At 39.2% G+C, this 17,242-nt stretch overlaps 1 protein-coding gene across 1 annotated transcript; it reads right to left on the bottom strand.

Moving 5' to 3' along the window:
• Window positions 1–2,324: 2,324 nt before the first annotated feature.
• On the bottom strand, window positions 2,325–10,460 carry APOBEC1 (apolipoprotein B mRNA editing enzyme catalytic subunit 1). The gene is made up of 5 exons (XM_057491281.1): window positions 10,445–10,460; window positions 5,907–5,934; window positions 4,422–4,819; window positions 3,948–4,066; window positions 2,325–3,478 (listed from the first exon to the last, which is right to left on the bottom strand). The coding sequence occupies exons 1-5, from the start codon at window positions 10,458–10,460 to the stop codon at window positions 3,329–3,331; spliced, it is 711 nt and encodes a 236-aa protein (XP_057347264.1). The 3' UTR covers window positions 2,325–3,328.
• Window positions 10,461–17,242: the final 6,782 nt, after the last annotated feature.

Raw genomic sequence — 17,242 nt, 5'->3', positions numbered from 1 at the left:
CTCCCAATTCCAAGAAAACCCCACCTATCCAATGACTGTCCCACCCTCCCAGCACCCCCACCCCCACCCCAGCTTAAACTCCAGCTATAAACCACCCAGCCTGAACCCCATGGTGCTGCCCATCTCTGGAGCACACCCACACTCCCTCCTTGAGTGTGCACTTTCACTTTATTAAACTACTCTTTGTGCCTGCTCAGTCTGCTTGTGAATTCTTTCTTGATCATAGCCAAGAACCCTTTACCAGGGAGATGCATCTAGCGTGCAGGTGCGTCCCGTGTTGGATCGCCTGACAACATGACTCATTTTGGGTTAGTGTAACTGGGTTAGAATTGTTTGCCATTTCTAGCCCTTGATTCCTTCACACTACTTAATGTTTTCTCTCTCTGTCTCTGTCTCTCTCTCCTCCTGTGAGCTGCCTGAATGTAGAGAATCCAGCAGAGGACTCCACGGCCACAGGAGATGGTAGAGTCACCACATGCAAGGAACTTGGGGTCCTGAGTAACTGCATGGAGCCATGATATTCCCACCCTACTTACATTAGACTGCAGTGTGAGCAAGAAATAACCCTTCTTTTGTGTTTAGCTATTCATATTTTGGGGTGTTGTTAACTACACTATAATCATCTATAAATCCTGACAAGAAATCAACCATGAAATTTTATGGGGTTCTGAGGCAGAACCAAATAAAAACAGATGCTGCTTTATCCTTTGTTTCCCTTTAGATTCTTAGAAAATGACTCCATGTAATTATTTGTCCTAAAGACACAGTGAAAGCCCCTGCAGGTAAGACCCAAGATGGCCTCCAGTGACTCTCATCTCCAGAGACTCAAGTCCTTGTGTAGATGCCTCCCACACTGAAGCTTGGCCACCAGTGTGACTAATGGAACACTGCAGAAGAGATAGTGTATGATTCCAAGACTCGGTCAGTCAAGACATGGCAGTTTCTACCTTGGTCTCTCTTAGACCTCTTAATTTGTTCCTTAGGAAGCCAGCTGCCATGTCGTGAGGACATTTAAGCAGCCATGTGGAAAAGCTTATGTAGAAAGAAACAACCTCCTACTAGGTACTAGCATCTACCTGCCAGTCATGTGACTGAGTCACCTAAGAAGCAATTCTCTAGCCTCTGTCAAGCCTTGAGGTGACTACAGCCATGGCTGATAGATTGACTGCAACCTTATGAGAGATCCTGAGCCTTAAACACACTTATAAGTTTGCTGCTGAATGCCTGACACAGAGAACTGTTACATAATAAATGTTCACTGTTGTCTTAAGCCACAAAGAATTGGGGTAATTTGTGATATAGCAGTTAATAACACAGTCTGTGATACCACTGTTTATAAACGTTTCTAGATTTTAAAAAATCTTTCTCCTTCAGCTTTATTGAGACATAATTAGCATATAACATTGTGTAATTTTAAGGCGCAAACTTAATAATTTGATATATATATATGTATTGCAAAATGAATACCACAAAAGGTGAGTTAACACATTCATCACCTCACACAGATAATTTTATTTTGGTGGTAAGAATATTAAGATCTACTATCTTAGCAAATTTCAGGTATGCAGTGCAGTACTGTTAACATCCCCAGAACTTATTCATCTTAATACTGAAAACTGTACTCTTCGGCAACCTTCATCAGTGCCCTCGGCAATCTCTCATCTGCTGTTTCTATGACTTCTGTCTTTTTAGATTCAATGTATCAGCAAGATCATACAGTATTTGTCTTTTTCTGACTTCTTTCAAATAGCATAATGCCCTCAAGTTTCATCTGTGATGTTGCAAACAGCAGGATTTTCTTCTTTTTGTGGCTGTATAATATTCCATTGTGTGTTTTATATGTGGCGTATCTTCTTTATCCATTCAGCTGTTGATGGACTCAAGTTGTTTTCATGTCTTAGCTATTGTAAATAATGCTGTAATAAGCATGGGACTGAAAATACCTCTTAAATAGTGATTTCATTTTCTTCAGATAGGTGTCCTGGAGTAAAATTGCTGAATCACATGGCAGTTGTACTTTTAGTTTTTGAGGAACCTCCATACTCCTTTCCATAATGATTGTATCAATTTCCATTCCCACCAACAGTGTATAAAGATTCCCTTTTCTCCACATCCTAGCCAACACTTGTTTTCTCTTGTCCTTCTGATGATAGGAATTCTGACAAGTATAGGGTGATATTTCATTGTGATTTTGATTTGCATTTCCCTGACAATTAGTGATTTTGAGCAACTTTTCATGTAACTGTTGGCCATTTGAATTTCATCTTTGGAAAAAAGTCTATTCGGGTCCTTTGTCCATTTTAAAATAAGATTATTTGGGGTTTTACTATTGAGTTGTAGAAGTTCATTATATATTTCAGATACTTGCCCCTTATCAGATATGTGGTTCACAAATATTTTCTCCCTTTCCATAGGTTGCCATTTCATTTTGTTGATTGTTTCTTTTACTATACAGGTTTACTTTTGCTTTTGTTGCTTGTGCTTTTGGTGTTCTATCCATAAAGTCTTTGACAGGACTAATGTCAAGGAGATTTCTTCTAGGATTTGTATGGCTTCAGGTCTTAAATTTAAGTCTTTAATCCATTTTGAATTAATTTATGTGAGCAATATAAGACGGGGTCCTGTTTCATTCTTTTGCAGGTGAATATCAGCTTTTCCAGCACCATTTATTGAAGAGAATATCTTGTTCCCATTGAGTATTTTTGGTTTCCTAGCCAAACATTAGTTAATAATATATGCATGGGTTTATGTCTGGGCTCTCAATTCTGTTGCATTGGTCTATGTGTCTGTTTTTAATGCCAGTACCACACTGTTTGATTACCATAGCTTTGTAATACAGTTTGAAATCAGGAAGTATGGTGCCTCCAGCTTTGTTCTTTCTCAGAATTGTTCTTTAGGGTCTTTTGTGGTTCCATTTGAAATTTAGGTTTGATTTTCTATTTATGTAAAAAAAAATGCCATTGGAATCTTGATAGGGATTGCATTGTATCTATAGATGACTTTGGGAAGTATGAACATTTTAACAATATTAATTCTTCCAATTCATGAACATGGGATATTGTTCTATTTACTTGCATCTTCAATTTCTTTTATCAATGTGTTATAGTTTTCAGTGTACAGATCTTTCACCTCCTTGGTTAAATTTATTCCTACCTTTTAAAATGTTTTTAATGCTATTGTAACTGGTATTATTTTTTTTCTTCTTCAATTAATCATTGTCAATGTATAGAAAACACAAGCTGAAAATTTCTAAATTCTAATGGCACTCACTCTTTAGTGGGTCACCATTGCCTGTTCTTGAAACAGCCTGCACAAAGAATCATTCTATTCATCTCCACATCACAGGAAGTTGTACCAACCCTGTAGCTAAAAGGATATGGGGTGGAATCATTTGGTAATGGCAGTTTTGAAGATTAAGTCTGAACAATGTAAGATGATTCTGACATCTTCTTGAAATCTTTAAACACGGAGGGAGACTCTGGAATAAAAAAAGAAGTTAGGATACTACTTTTCTTAATGCTATTATTACTGCAAACATTTTAAATCATCAGTTGGAAGACCATTGAACTACTTTCAAGAAAATACAAATGCGACACTTACATTCCTTTAATAGGATGACACACAACTATACGGGAGAGGAAATTATCTGTAATTCCGTAGAGCCAGTATGTGTTGTAACAAAAACAATAATAATAACACAACTAATTAATACAGAGTCTACATGCATCTTGGACCAGTTTATCCATTCCCTTAACCCACTCATTTCCCACAAACAGATTGTCTTATTTTCACATTTTCTTAGATTAGGTCAAGAAGTTATATAACTATATCTCAATATAAATGACAGTGATGGCAAAGAGAGCATGTGTGAAAATTTTCCGGAAAGAAGTTTGAAGAAGGATGCTTCTTTCTGCACCTGAATCTCTTTGTCTTTTAAAGTAACTTACTAGAATTATGCAGTGGAGTTCCAGTGCATAAAGCTTCATCCACAAAGGGGGGTATCTCGGCCAGTGAGCTTCTTTCCCAGGGGGGTAGTTGACAAAATTCCTCCAGCAGTAATCATACTCTAAGGAAACACAAATCTTGGTTCATTCAACAAATACAACAGCAAGTTACTTAAAGAGGGTCCAGATTAAAAATACACCATGCAAAAGGCCTTCTGGCCTATTTGCTGCTGGAGATGGGCTAGACTCTCCCAGAATCCCTGAGAACAAAGCAGCTCATTGGAAGATGACTGAGAGGCCATAGTGGCAAGAGTGGAGAAAAGTCATGTTTTTGATACTTTCTTTGCCTTGAATATGAAACCTGGTCCTTCCTCATGTTACTTTGGACTTTTATTTCTGAGGTGTCTCCTGGCCTAGAAACATATCACCACCACAGTCTCCCATAAACACTTAAGATTCTTTGGTCACTGTTTTTACCTGAGGGTCTCATAATCTGGATAGTCACACCACTGTTAATGAGATCCCTGAGTCCTTGCCGGTTTTGTTGATCCATGTGCTGAAAAAGCCGAGCTACATAGATAACCAAAGTCACACTAGGTTGTTGACTCAAAAATTCTCGGATGGCCTTGGCGCATTCCCAACAGGGACTCCAGGACAAAAACCAGATGATGGAGCAGCTGATGGGTGGGCAAAAATGTCTCTCTGAGGTAAATTTTTCTATAAAATTGAGTTCAACGTGCATGGTGGTGTTTTTGCTGGAGTTTCGCCAGATCCTACGGCTCCTGCCCCACTTGATTTCATAGAGCAGACAGGTCTCTTTACGGAGTTCTCTGGGGTCAAAGAAGTCTTCAAATTCCCAGGATTGAATTCTTCTCCTGAAATATAAAGAGCACTCCCATATAGACATGCAATGTAGAGGGACCGTATCATGCTTCCCTCTTCCATCAGGCAAATCTAAATGTGACATCTCAGGAAACTTTCTCTATTTTCTTATTCTATGTCAAAGTTACCTGGGAGGTCCATTTGAATTATCAGAGTTTATCTCACAAGCATAGTGAAGAGATTCTTCCCAATTCATGGTATTTGATTACCACTCTTTCTATACCATTGCTTGGTAGTATTGAATTCCAGTATTAATGTATCCCTAGTTCTCTTTTAAAGGTTTCTCATTATATTCTTATGTTTGTATCTCACACTTAGAGGTGCCATGTCCTAACTGTTAATCTTCACTATTCCTCAACATACTCTAATTAGGTATTCTCAGGTGTAGAAGCCTCAAATTGCCAAGAAGATTCTATTGCCAAGTCTGAGAAGAGAGTAATTTAGCCTCAGGATTTTTCCACATGAAATTCTATATACCAATTCCTCATAAGAAAAAAACCCAAGTTGGTCTCAATGGCATTTTTAGATTTAATACTGTCTGTATATCAAAGCTGTGATTCAGGGGAAGCCCAAGATGTGCTGACTATTCTTTGCAATATGATTGAGTCATCAATTTACTACATCTTAATATTTTCCATTCATCCCTAAAGAATCACATTCAGTTATTACATAGATAAGTCCTTCTACCCATCATGAGATAACATATTCCCTGACTAAAGTCTCTCTGTTATAATGTTATGTCTGGAAAAGGGCACATAGTGTGAAACAGGAAGATGAAGTCAAAGTGGCAAATGAGTTCCCTGGACGTTTCACTGATGGCTATAAAAACGTGATTAAATGGAGAAGACAATAAGACAAAAACAAGGCCAGAAGGTAATTCGTCTAAACAGAAACCAGAATACATCAGAGGGAAGAAATAGAAAACAATAATCATCAAGAATGAAGCTGGAGAAGGCAAAAAGGAAGAGGGAACATGGTGAAAGAGGAAAGGAACAGTAAGGAAAGCTGTAGTCCTACAGCTCGTAAATACCCATTTATTCTCGGCTTAATTACATGCACATATGATAGTATTATTCTTACCTCAAGGTGGCATCTCCAGCGGAAGGACCTGTTGACCAAGAGATGATTATGTCAATAACGGCCAGAGACAAATCGAGCTGCTAAGAAAAAATGGTCTGTTCTTCTAAACCTACAAACCATAACAGAAAATGGAGTTAAAATATTCTCTCCTGGATTAGTTGGATTGGCCCAGCTCATTGAATCAAGAAAAGCAAAGATTTTTAGGGCTCTGCTGAAATCTGTTTGCCCAATTTCAAACCAGGTAATCCTCCTTAAAGCTGCAACAAGAATGACTAAGTACAATGGGGAAGTCACTAAGAGGCTCCTAGGTGTAATTTCTATGTGCCTCCACAGCAACCTGTATTTCATCATAGCAATAACTATGCAACTTATAATTGCCTATTTACATGCCTGGAATAACACTGAATTGTAAATTAAGTGTGATTATGGATTATGTATATCTTGTTCCAGACTGTCACACTGCCTGAAACATGTTAGTTAACAATAGATACTTATTGAATAAATACTGAATGAACTTTACTACTATTCACTACAGAATAGTAAATAGCCATATACATATAAACTGGATCTCATTCATAACAGTAACAATGACTATACTACTGCCATAATATGCCATATTTATATATATACATATATATACATACATACATAAATATATATATATATATTATACACACACGCACACACACACACAATAACATAATACTATTCACACACACACACAGTAACAATCCTATGCAGAGAAACTGGATTTCTCATATATTGCCAGTGGAAGTATAAATTGGTACAGCCACTCTGGAAAACAGTTCAGCAGTTTCTTAGGAAAAAAGAAACGACCAAAACTATAACTACATGTGACCGATGCTCTCCTGGGCATTTATCTCAGAGACAGGAAAACTTAGGTTCACACAAAAACCTGTGTTCACACAAATGTTCATATCCACTTGGTTTGTAATATCTAAAAACTGGCATCAGCCTAGATGTCCCTCAACATGTGAATGGTTAAACCATCTGTGGTTCATCCATACCAGGGCATACTACTCAGCAATAAAAAGGAATGAACTATTGATAATAATAATTTGGATAAATCTCCAGGGAATTATAGCGAGTTTTAAAAAAAAGCCAATCTCAAATCATTGCATAACATATGATTCCATTTATACAACATTTTGAAATGACAACATTTTAGAAATGAGGACAGATTAGTGGTTGGCAAGGAATAGGGACAGGTGTGGAGGGGGAGGGGGGAGGGCTTGGTTATAAAAGAGCAATAAAGGGTCTCGGTACTCATAAAACTATTCACATCCGACTATGGTGGTGGGTACACGAAGATATACAGGTGACAAAATTGCATAAAACTACACACACAAATGGGCACGAGTGAAACTGGGGAAATCTGAATAAAACTGGTGGATTTTTCCAATGTTAATATTCTGGTTGTGATATTATTCTACAGTTTTGCAAAATGTAACCATTGGGTGTATCTAAGCAAAGTGTATAAGGAATCTCTCTGTATTATTTATTAAAGTTGCATACTTTATACTATGAAAATCTCAATTAAAATTGCAATTCAAAGAAAGAGTATTTATATTCAGTATTATATATAATGCAAAGAGTATTGTGGAGAGAAGCTGGGTCACCATTGGCTTAATATTCATATATCTTTTAAGCCACAAATCAAGAAGGAGAAAAGACATCTGCATAAGTTATAAGAGTAAAAAAGCATTTGCAAAAGACATATGAAAAAATATGAGAGAACCAGCAAAAAAGAACCAGGCATCACCTAGAGCTGCGTGGTTCCTGAAGGCACTGACAGCAAAATGCTGCTGCAGAGAGCATCTCTAGGAGGCAAAATTCTCTCTTTGAATCATGTTCACGTGGAAGGAGGAAGAGAAACAAAATAAGAATTGCTACTCTTAGGGGAAAAAAAGAACAGTAGGGTCAGCAGCAGAATCAGGAGCTGAGAAGTAAAAGCTGATGTGGGTATGATGCTGTCACCTGATTACCTAATGCACAAGGCTTCAGGGAATGGGGACCGTGATCCCTCCTTCAGTCAAAAGAATCCCTGGAATAGCCAAAAGCCTTGGTGGGTCACTGTGCCCATTGATTTGCTATCACATGGGCATAATCCCAAGAACAGCCAATAAGAGGGAACCAGTGACCAGCAGCTAAATTACCCTTGGAACCTAGCAAACTGGTCTGTACGGGGTGGAAGGAGGCTCACTTGCTTGCGCTGTCAACGAATGTTCATTGAGGGCCTACTAAATGTGCATCCTTCTGTGTACAGGAACAGGGAACAAAACAAATCCCTATCTCCATGTTTTGGAGCTTATATTCTAAAGGAGGAAAGAAACAATAAGTAAAGACATGTGCCATGAAAAGTGCCAAGGAAAGTATTGTAAGGGGATAAAGGTGATAGTGGCTGGACACTGTAAGGGGATAAAGGCCACCTTAGAGAGTTTGGTCAGGGAAGACCTCTTTGGAGAGGGATATTTAAGCAGAGACCTGAAGTAAAGTGAAGCAAGCCATGTGGACATTCTGAAGACAGGGCAGCAAGTGCAAAGGACCTAATGTGAAAAGATCTTGACATGTTCAAGGAAGGGTGAGGGGTGGACTCGCTAGGTCACAGTGATCGCAGTGTATGATGGCAGGAGATGAGCTGATCACATAGGGCCTGCTAAGCCATGGATTTTATTCTAAGTGTCATGAGAAGCTATAGAAGAGGTGGGGATGAGTCAAATGAAAGTACTGGACTTTACAGGCCCTTGTCCCTCGAGACTCAGAGCTTTGGATATGAAATGGGCATGGTCCTGATCTGAATTCAGAATTTCAAAACATGGAGAACAGAAATGCAACTCATTTTGAGGACCGTAGCATTTATTTTGGCAACAAGAAGTCATGTTAAGGATTTTTCCCCCCAGGTTACTGGAAGCTAAAGTTTGTCTGGGGAGGCAGGAGAAAAGCACCATAAATCTAAAGCCTCAATCAACACCACCAATCTCTCTTTTCCAAGAAATAGAGATCTATAAAGTTTGAGACAGAGCAGAAGTTTCCCCTCACCATGACACCCCTTCCCAATGGGTCACAGAGAGGTACAAAGTCACTCCTTCCTCTGAGGGTGAAGTAGCCCTATGGAGATGCAAGCAGGAGATTCAGTCTCCCCTCCTGATTAACCTAAACTCTGAGATGTTTGAACCAAGAAGAGTCACAAGTCTGGGAAACCCTTCCTCCAAAATGGGAGGCACTTTGCCCAAGGCTCTGAATGCGTGTGTATGTGTATGTGTTGAAGGGCCCAGGATGCGCCACTAGGCCTACAAATTACTTCCCAGACCTTAATCCAGATCAGGGACTTTGAAACAGCTGATACAGATGGGGCCTTATAGGAACAGAGGCCGTAGCTATAGAAAAAGTCGTTATCAGTGATGAGAGAACACTTAATCTGAAAGAGGCAAAGCAGCAGTGAGAACATAGAAAGAATGAGATATATTCTCAATATCTACCCCTGGGATGGGAAGCAGGGACACTGGCTGTATGTGTTGGGATGGTCTGAGGAATGGACACACCACCTTCAGAGGAAAGTTCAGGGAAATTCACCCAGATACTTCAACTAAATAATGTCTTTAGTCTTTCCCCCAACATGCCAATCACAAGATAATTTTAATAGAAAGAGGAATATAACAGAGACAAAATATTGTTTCTTAAAACCCAGGACTGATATCATTATTGTCTCCTATCACATCATGTCCACACTCCTGTAATAATCTTCAGACTCATCTCCTCTCTCCCAGTCTTTTCTGCTTCCAGTCAAAAAGGCATCATTGCCAGACAAATGTGTCTACAGCACTATTTCAGTCGTCTCTATGCTATTCACAAAATCTCTCAAGATTTTCTCTCATGGAAAAAGATTGACCTCAATTCCCTCAGGCTGGTATTCAAGGTCCTTTATAACATCATTTCAGTTTTGCTTTCTGATCTCACTGCAGATTATTTCCACAAACTCTTTTGTAGCCTAACTGGTTTATTTATTACATTCCAAACACAATCTTTGTTAAATTCCCTCAAACTCTTTGTGTCAGTCAACCTGGAATTTCCCTTTGCCAATCCAAATTCAACCCTTTAAGGATCCAGCTCAAATCCTACTTCATCCGAAAATCATTTCTGTCCACAGCCTCAAGTCACCTCCTTCTCCCACAAATTTTTCTAACATTGAGAAACTGAAGCTTAAATTTTCAATTAACATCCCCTAGAGCTACCACTTCTGTTGCTTTCTTAAACTTACTTAACCAGTTATATCTTTACTTAATTTTTATTAGGGTGAAACAAGCATTGATTTGGTGTCATCTGATCAAAATCACTTGTGAATGTGAATAGTTAGTATTAATTTAAAATAATTTTTTTAAAGTATAATAATAAATCTTGTTTAAGCATAATATTAATAAATAGGCAAGTTACAAAATGACCGAGGACACAGACACACACGCAGAGTTTTTGCACTTTGCAAGAATATGGAACTTGCCAGATCCCCCGGTCCATTTTACCTTTGTCAGAAGCCATGGCGCTCTGTCACTGGACTTTTTTCCTTGGAGCTTTGTATTGTGCTGACCGCTCCTGCCAGCAACATGCCTGAACGTTGCTTCTTCAGGCATGACCATGTCGTTTGCTTGGCAGAGGATGACTCATTCCTGAGTCTCAGGCAGTCACTGGATATCTAGACTGTAAAAACAGGTAGCAGATTAACAGGAAACTTGGTGTGGCAATTTGCATCAGTTGGCTGATAAGAAAGCTTATGATGCAAATAATTCTGTAGAGTGAATCACTGAGGATACATGAGCACCAAAATTCTTCCGTGATAACAACTGCATTTAATAATCTTTCCATTTCCTTTAAATTAAAGTTAAGACAAGACTGACCCATCCATCATTCTTTATTGGAGAGAATGGAAGAGGAACAAAGGGAAGACAAAATTGGCCTGTTTCTGTAACCTGAAGATTTTCAGTGTTACCTGGTGAACACACTGGCTATGCTCTTTAGCTATCATTCATTTATTTCTAACTTCCTCTTATTTTGCTCTTTGCCCCAAATCCTGTTGGAAAGGGGAAGGGCACTATAGATGCGAATTCAGGACTTTGACCTCTGACTCAGGTACTTAGTATACAGGTCTTAGGTGATCTCTTTTCCTTCTTGAAGCTAAAGTTAAGCATACAGCTGAGTCCACGCCTGCTTTTTGAATCCTCCTGGAAAAACTGAACACTCAACTCCCTGTCGCCACTGCCTGCTGTTGCCTGAACCCCGGGCCAGGTTCCTCTGAATCTCGGCACACACTCCCAGAATTGAGGCTACTCTCAAGACCAAAGTCTTCCTCTAAGATCTCAAATCTAGAGCTCCTGGACTTTGAATCTCAAATCCCATGAACCCTACACCTGAGCCCTGAATGTAATAAGACTTCTCTTAATTATGAATATCAAGCTGGAGCTCCTGCAAGATGAAACAGTCTTTGGAGTGGCAGGTGAGAGTTTTGAAGAAGAGGCCGAGTTGCCACATCTGAAATGAAGGTCCTTCAGGAGCCAGGTGTTTCAAAGTTAGGCATGTGCAGTAGGTAGAAAAATGGTCCCTCAAAGGTGTCCTCCTCCTAATCCCAGGAACCTATGTTACTTTCCAATGTCATATGGGACTTTGCAGGTGTGGCTTGCCTGGATCATCTGGGAAGTCTCCATCTAATCACAAGACCCTTGTAAGAGGGATACAAAGGAGTCAGAGTCGGAGGACACGGGAAGGTGCATGTAGACATCTGAGTGATGTGATTTCTGGTGGGAAGGAGCCACAATTCAAAGAATGAGAACAGCCTCTAGAAGCTGGAAAAAGTGAGGAAATGGATTCTTCCCTAGACCCTTCCAAAGGAATGCAGTCCAGATGAGACTTTGTTTCTAGCCCAGGGGGACTCTATTTTATACTTCTGACCCCCAGAACTATAAGGTAATTTGTGTGATTTTACACCACTGAGTTCACAGTAATTTGTTACAGCAGCAATAGGAAACTCATACCATGAGACACACTCACAGGCGGCACGTGTGGGATAGTAAGGTGGTGTATAATTTGGGATTGTTTCTAGTAGAATTCCTTTCAAATGTTTGCTCCATCTTCTGTTTTCCTTTAGAAAACTCAAAACTATCAGATACAATTTGAAAGTCATGGCAATGATTTGTAAGAGAGGTAAAAAATAATCAACTATAAAATGTGAATAGTCAGTGTATGTCACTGTTTTTTTCCTGGAAATTTATGAGTTTTGAAAAGTAATTTACTTACATAACCACCTCCACAACTGAGATATTTAAGATTCTCATCACCCAGGAAAGTGTCTGCAGTAAATCCTCCTACTCCTGACCCCAAGCAACCAGAGTGTATAAACTTTTTTGGGGTAAACTTTTATAGTTGTTTGTTTTTTTGCTCAGTTTCTCTGTAAAACTGAATATATGACTAGGAGTATCAGTGGCTAATTTCTTTTCATTGCTGGGTAACATATACCCATGACATGGTATACTACAATTTGTTTATTCAGTCATCCATTGATGGACTGTGAGATATTCATAATTTTAGGTTATTATAAATAAAGATGATGTGAACATTTGTGTACAATTCTTTGTGTAAATTTATGTTTCTTTTTCCTTCTCTTGGGTAAATAATTGGGAATGAAATTGCTGAATCAAGTAAGTGAGTGTATTTTTGACTTTCAAGAAAACACTGACTTACTGTACCAGTTTACGTTTCCACCAGGAGTATGTGGGAGTTCCAAATGCTTAACATCCTCACCGACACTGGTGTCAGCCCTTCTCATTGTAGTCATTTTTGTGAGTATGTGGTAGTATCTAGTTGTGATTTTAATCTGCTTTTCCTGATGATTAATAATGTTGAGCTTTTCATGTGCTTAATAATTATTTAAATTCTGCTTTTCTACAGCCTATTTGAGTATTTTGTCCACTTCTTTTGTTGTTGGGTTATCCCCTTACTGAGTTCTAAGAGTTCTTCATACATTGTGAACACAGTTCCTCTAATCATATCTGTACACATATTTTTTCCTCAGTCTCTGGCTTGCCTTTTCATTTCCTGTCTTTTGAAGAACAGATGTTCTCAACTTTAATAAAGCTGAGTTTATCAATTTGATTTTTTTATGGTTAGTGCTTTTTAGATTTTGTCTATAAAACCATTAACTACTCAAAGAACATGAACATATTCACCTCTATTTTCCTCTGATACAGTTTTAGTACTAGCTTTTTTTTAGGTCTATAATCCATTTCTTAATTTTTATATGTGGTGTGATGTAAGGCTCAGGGTTGATTTTTGTCCACATGGATATTATATTATTCAGCTAGGGTTGCCATAAAAACAAAATACCTCAGACTGGGTGGCCTAAACAATGGAAATTTTCTCATAGCTCTGAAAACTAGAAGTCCAATATTGAGATTCCAACCAATTTGGCCTTCCTGCTTTCTTGCTCTGTCTTCACATGACCTTTCCTTGCATGCTTAGAGGGTAGGGAGCTCTCCCAAGTCTCTTCTTATAAGGACACTAATTCTATCATATCAGGGCCCCACCCTTATGAGCCCATTTAACCTGAATTATTTCCTCAAAGACTCCCGTCACCTATAGCCACATTGTGCCTTAGGGCCACAACATATTAGTTTGGGGGGAGGATATAAACATTCAGCCCGCAGCAGATATCTGTATCATTTCCTCCACTATACATGTCTGGTTTTCATAACATCATTTGTTGAAAAGATTGTGTGGGAGGAAGCCAAGGAGACAAAGTTTCAGTTGAGGCTTCAGGAATGTAGAGGAATCACAAGGGGCTTGGGTGTTTGAGATTGAAACAATGTAACAATGTATTCCCCCCCACTGGGACTCAGTGGTGTGGAACGACTTGTTGATCATAGTCATGGAAGCCCATTTGTTCATAATAGGGTATCCGGGTAACCTTTACAGAGATAGATTAAACTATAACTAGCATCCTGAATACACCCATAGTGACCACTGTCACTATAGCTACCACTGCAACAGTTTCTGGGTGCTGACTCCCCCAAGCCTTGCAGTGAATGTATAAAAGGCATGACCCTGCTGCACTCAGGGCTCAGCCTTTGGAGAGGAATCCGCTGAGCCAGTGCCGGCGCTAATAAATGCTGCTTCTTGCCAAACATCACGGTGTTCCAACTCCTTGTTTGTGGTTCCCGTGGTTCCTGCAACAGCTGTACTTTTTCCATTGAATTACCTTGGCAACTTTGTTGAAAATAAACTGATCATATATGTGTGAATTCACTTCTATAATCTTTCATTCCATTGATCTATGTGTCTATCATTATTCTTATATCACACGGTTATGATTTTTGTGTCTTTAGTATAAATATTAAAATCGGGTAGTATACATTCTGATTTGCCCAATTTATCAAAATTGCTTTGGTTATATAAGCTTTAGTTTGTAAATTTCTACAAATATGCCTGGGATTTTGATTGGCACTGTGTGGAATTTATAGATCAACTTGAACGGAATTGAAACATTAAAATATTGTATAGTCCAAATCATAAACCTGATTTTTTTCCAATTATTTAGATCTTTAATTTCACTCAGCAATGTTTTATAATTTTCAATAAGTCTTACACAGTTTATGAAATTTATCCTTTAAAATTTAATGTTTCTAATTTGTACATGGTATTGATTTTTTAATTTTATTTTCTAACTCTTTGTTGACAGCATTACTGAAACAAATTTCTAGGCCCAAACGTGCTGTTCCTGCCCTGTGTGCCACACCAGCAAACCAAAACTCACATAACTTTTATGTCCCTATAAATCCTCTCTTTACCAGAAACACAGTATATCCAGTCCAGCCAATCCCCAAACACCAGGCCAACTCTAGTCTTTTCACCCCAAACAAGATCAACTATGTGGCCTCCGCATTCAGATATCTTCTATTTTTCTCTTCCATGTTCTTTATTCTTTATCTTATAAAAGCTTCCTACCTTCTACCCCATTTTGACATCTGAAGTGGAGGGGAAAGAGGGCAGTCTTGTGGGACTGAACACTTAACCTGTGGGATCTGATGTTACCCCAAGTAGATAGTCTCAGAACTGAACTGAATTATAGGACACACAGCGGCTATCTGCAGAGAGTTGGGGTATTGCTATGCATGAGAAAACCTCCACATATCTGGTCATAAGAGTGCTCAGCATGAAACACTGAAACACGGGAGCTTTTTCCTCTGCACCATCTTAACTGTTTTTAAGTATACAGGTCATCAGTATTAAGTATATATTCACATTGCTGTACAACAGATCTAAAGAACTTTTTCATCTTGCAAAACCAAACTCTATACCCATTAAACAACTTACCACGTTCACCCCTTGTGGCGGTGACGACAGCGATACGTACACAGACCTGGTTCACTTCAGTTGTTTATTGTTGCTCAGAAGGCCGGGAGAAGGTGAGTGAGAAGAAGCAACAGCCGGGGGGAGCGAATGAGAGGAAGAATGAGGGGAGAGAGGGAGACAGAGATTGAGAGAGTGGGAGAGTGAGAGAGAGAGAGAGAGAGAGAGAGAGAGAGAGTGAGAGAGTGAGTGAGTGCTTCTCTTTCCTGCTTATGCCTTATATAAAGGAAGCTGGCCTATGGTGATCAAGATCATGCAAGCCTATAGGAGCAACTTCCTTATGCTAATGCCACCAAACCAGGCAGGGTGGCGCCCAGGAAGCGGACGCCATCTTAGGGCGTTGGTCAGCTAGAGTGGAAGGGCGGTGTTCAGCCATAGTGGGACTCAGCCTCAGCCATAGGCCAGCCCCTACAACAACTCCCCATTTTCTCTTTCCCCAGCCCTTGGTAATCACCCTTCTACTTTCCGTTTCTATGGATTTGAATACTTTAGATATCTCATATAAGAGAAACCATACAAGACATATGCACCCCTTATCGCTGCTCTATTTACAATAGCCAAGATATGGAAGCAACCTAAGTGTCCATTAATAGATGAATGGATAAAGAAGATGTGGTACATATACACAATGGAATACTATTCAGCCATAAGAAGAAACAAATCCTACCATTTGCAACAACATGAATGGAGCTAAAGGGTATTATGTTCAGTGAAATAAGCCAGGTGGAGAAAGATAAGTACCAAATGACTTCACTCATTTGTGGAGAATAAAAACAAAAAACTGAGGGAACAAAACAGCAGCAGACTCACAGACTTCAAGAAGGGACTAGTGGTTACCAAAGGGGAAGGGCTGGGGAGGGTGGTTGGGGAGGGAGGGAGAAGGGGATTAAGGGCACCATAATTCTCAATCGCAATACAGGTAGATCACAGGGAATGTAGAACAGCATAGAGAAGACAAGTAATGACTCTATAGCATCTTACTACACTGATAGTAACTGCAATGGACTGGGGCAGATGAGGACATGATAATATGGGTGAATTGTGCAAGCCATGCTACTCATGCTGTTTCACAAGGTCCAGGCGTGAGGAAGTTTCCTTACTTTCAGGAAAGCTCATAGCTGGTTCCTGCTACTCCCCACTTTTGCTTTTATTATTATATTACTTATAATTTGACTTATGTATGGGAAACCTCATGCACAAAATAATAATTTGACCATCATAAAAAGGGACAACTTGATCCAGGGCTATGACTGGAACAATGGTTCCAAGAATGAGAGTAATATTACGGGACCAGCTGTCCCAGGTGTACTGCCACAAATAAGTGAGGCAGAACCACCTGGGTTTCCCATTAAACAAGATGTAGCTTGTCCTCTTTTTGTAATAATGTTTTATAACAAACATGATGAATGAGGAATTTTTTACAGAATTAGCTAAGAAAGAGTTATGGGAACCCGGTCCATAGAAAAACCCAGCTTCCCTAGAAATCTATACGAAGCAACAAAGCAATAAAAAGAGACTGGTAGTCCCCACTGCCCAAGGCCCCTCTAATGTTGCTTATAATATAGGACAGTGTCTTTGGTATCCCCCTCGAATAAAAAATTCTATGAGCAAGATAGGGAGATTTACATTTACCAATATCCCACACAGGAATTTATGATGAGTATATGATAAAATATTATTATATTAATGGAAAAGCAGTAAGAGCAGATTCTGTGTCATTGTTTGAATGGCTAAAGAGAGCTAGGACACCATACTGCTTATGGACTCGAGAGGAAAGATGCAAGGAGTTAAAAATGTGGAATGATTTTATGACAGAATAAAATGTTCATACTGTATACAAAAATTAGATCCAGATTGTGAGACCCTAGACCTTAAGATAGGATGGGGATGGATAACGTTTGGATGTAGGCTGAAACCTCAGAGAT

This window comes from Manis pentadactyla, chromosome 14 (genome assembly GCF_030020395.1).
Source record: "Manis pentadactyla isolate mManPen7 chromosome 14, mManPen7.hap1, whole genome shotgun sequence".
Taxonomy (NCBI): Eukaryota; Metazoa; Chordata; class Mammalia; order Pholidota; family Manidae; genus Manis; species Manis pentadactyla.
The sequence above is the reverse complement of the archived record's forward strand: the minus strand, read 5'-3'. Positions and strand labels throughout refer to the sequence as shown.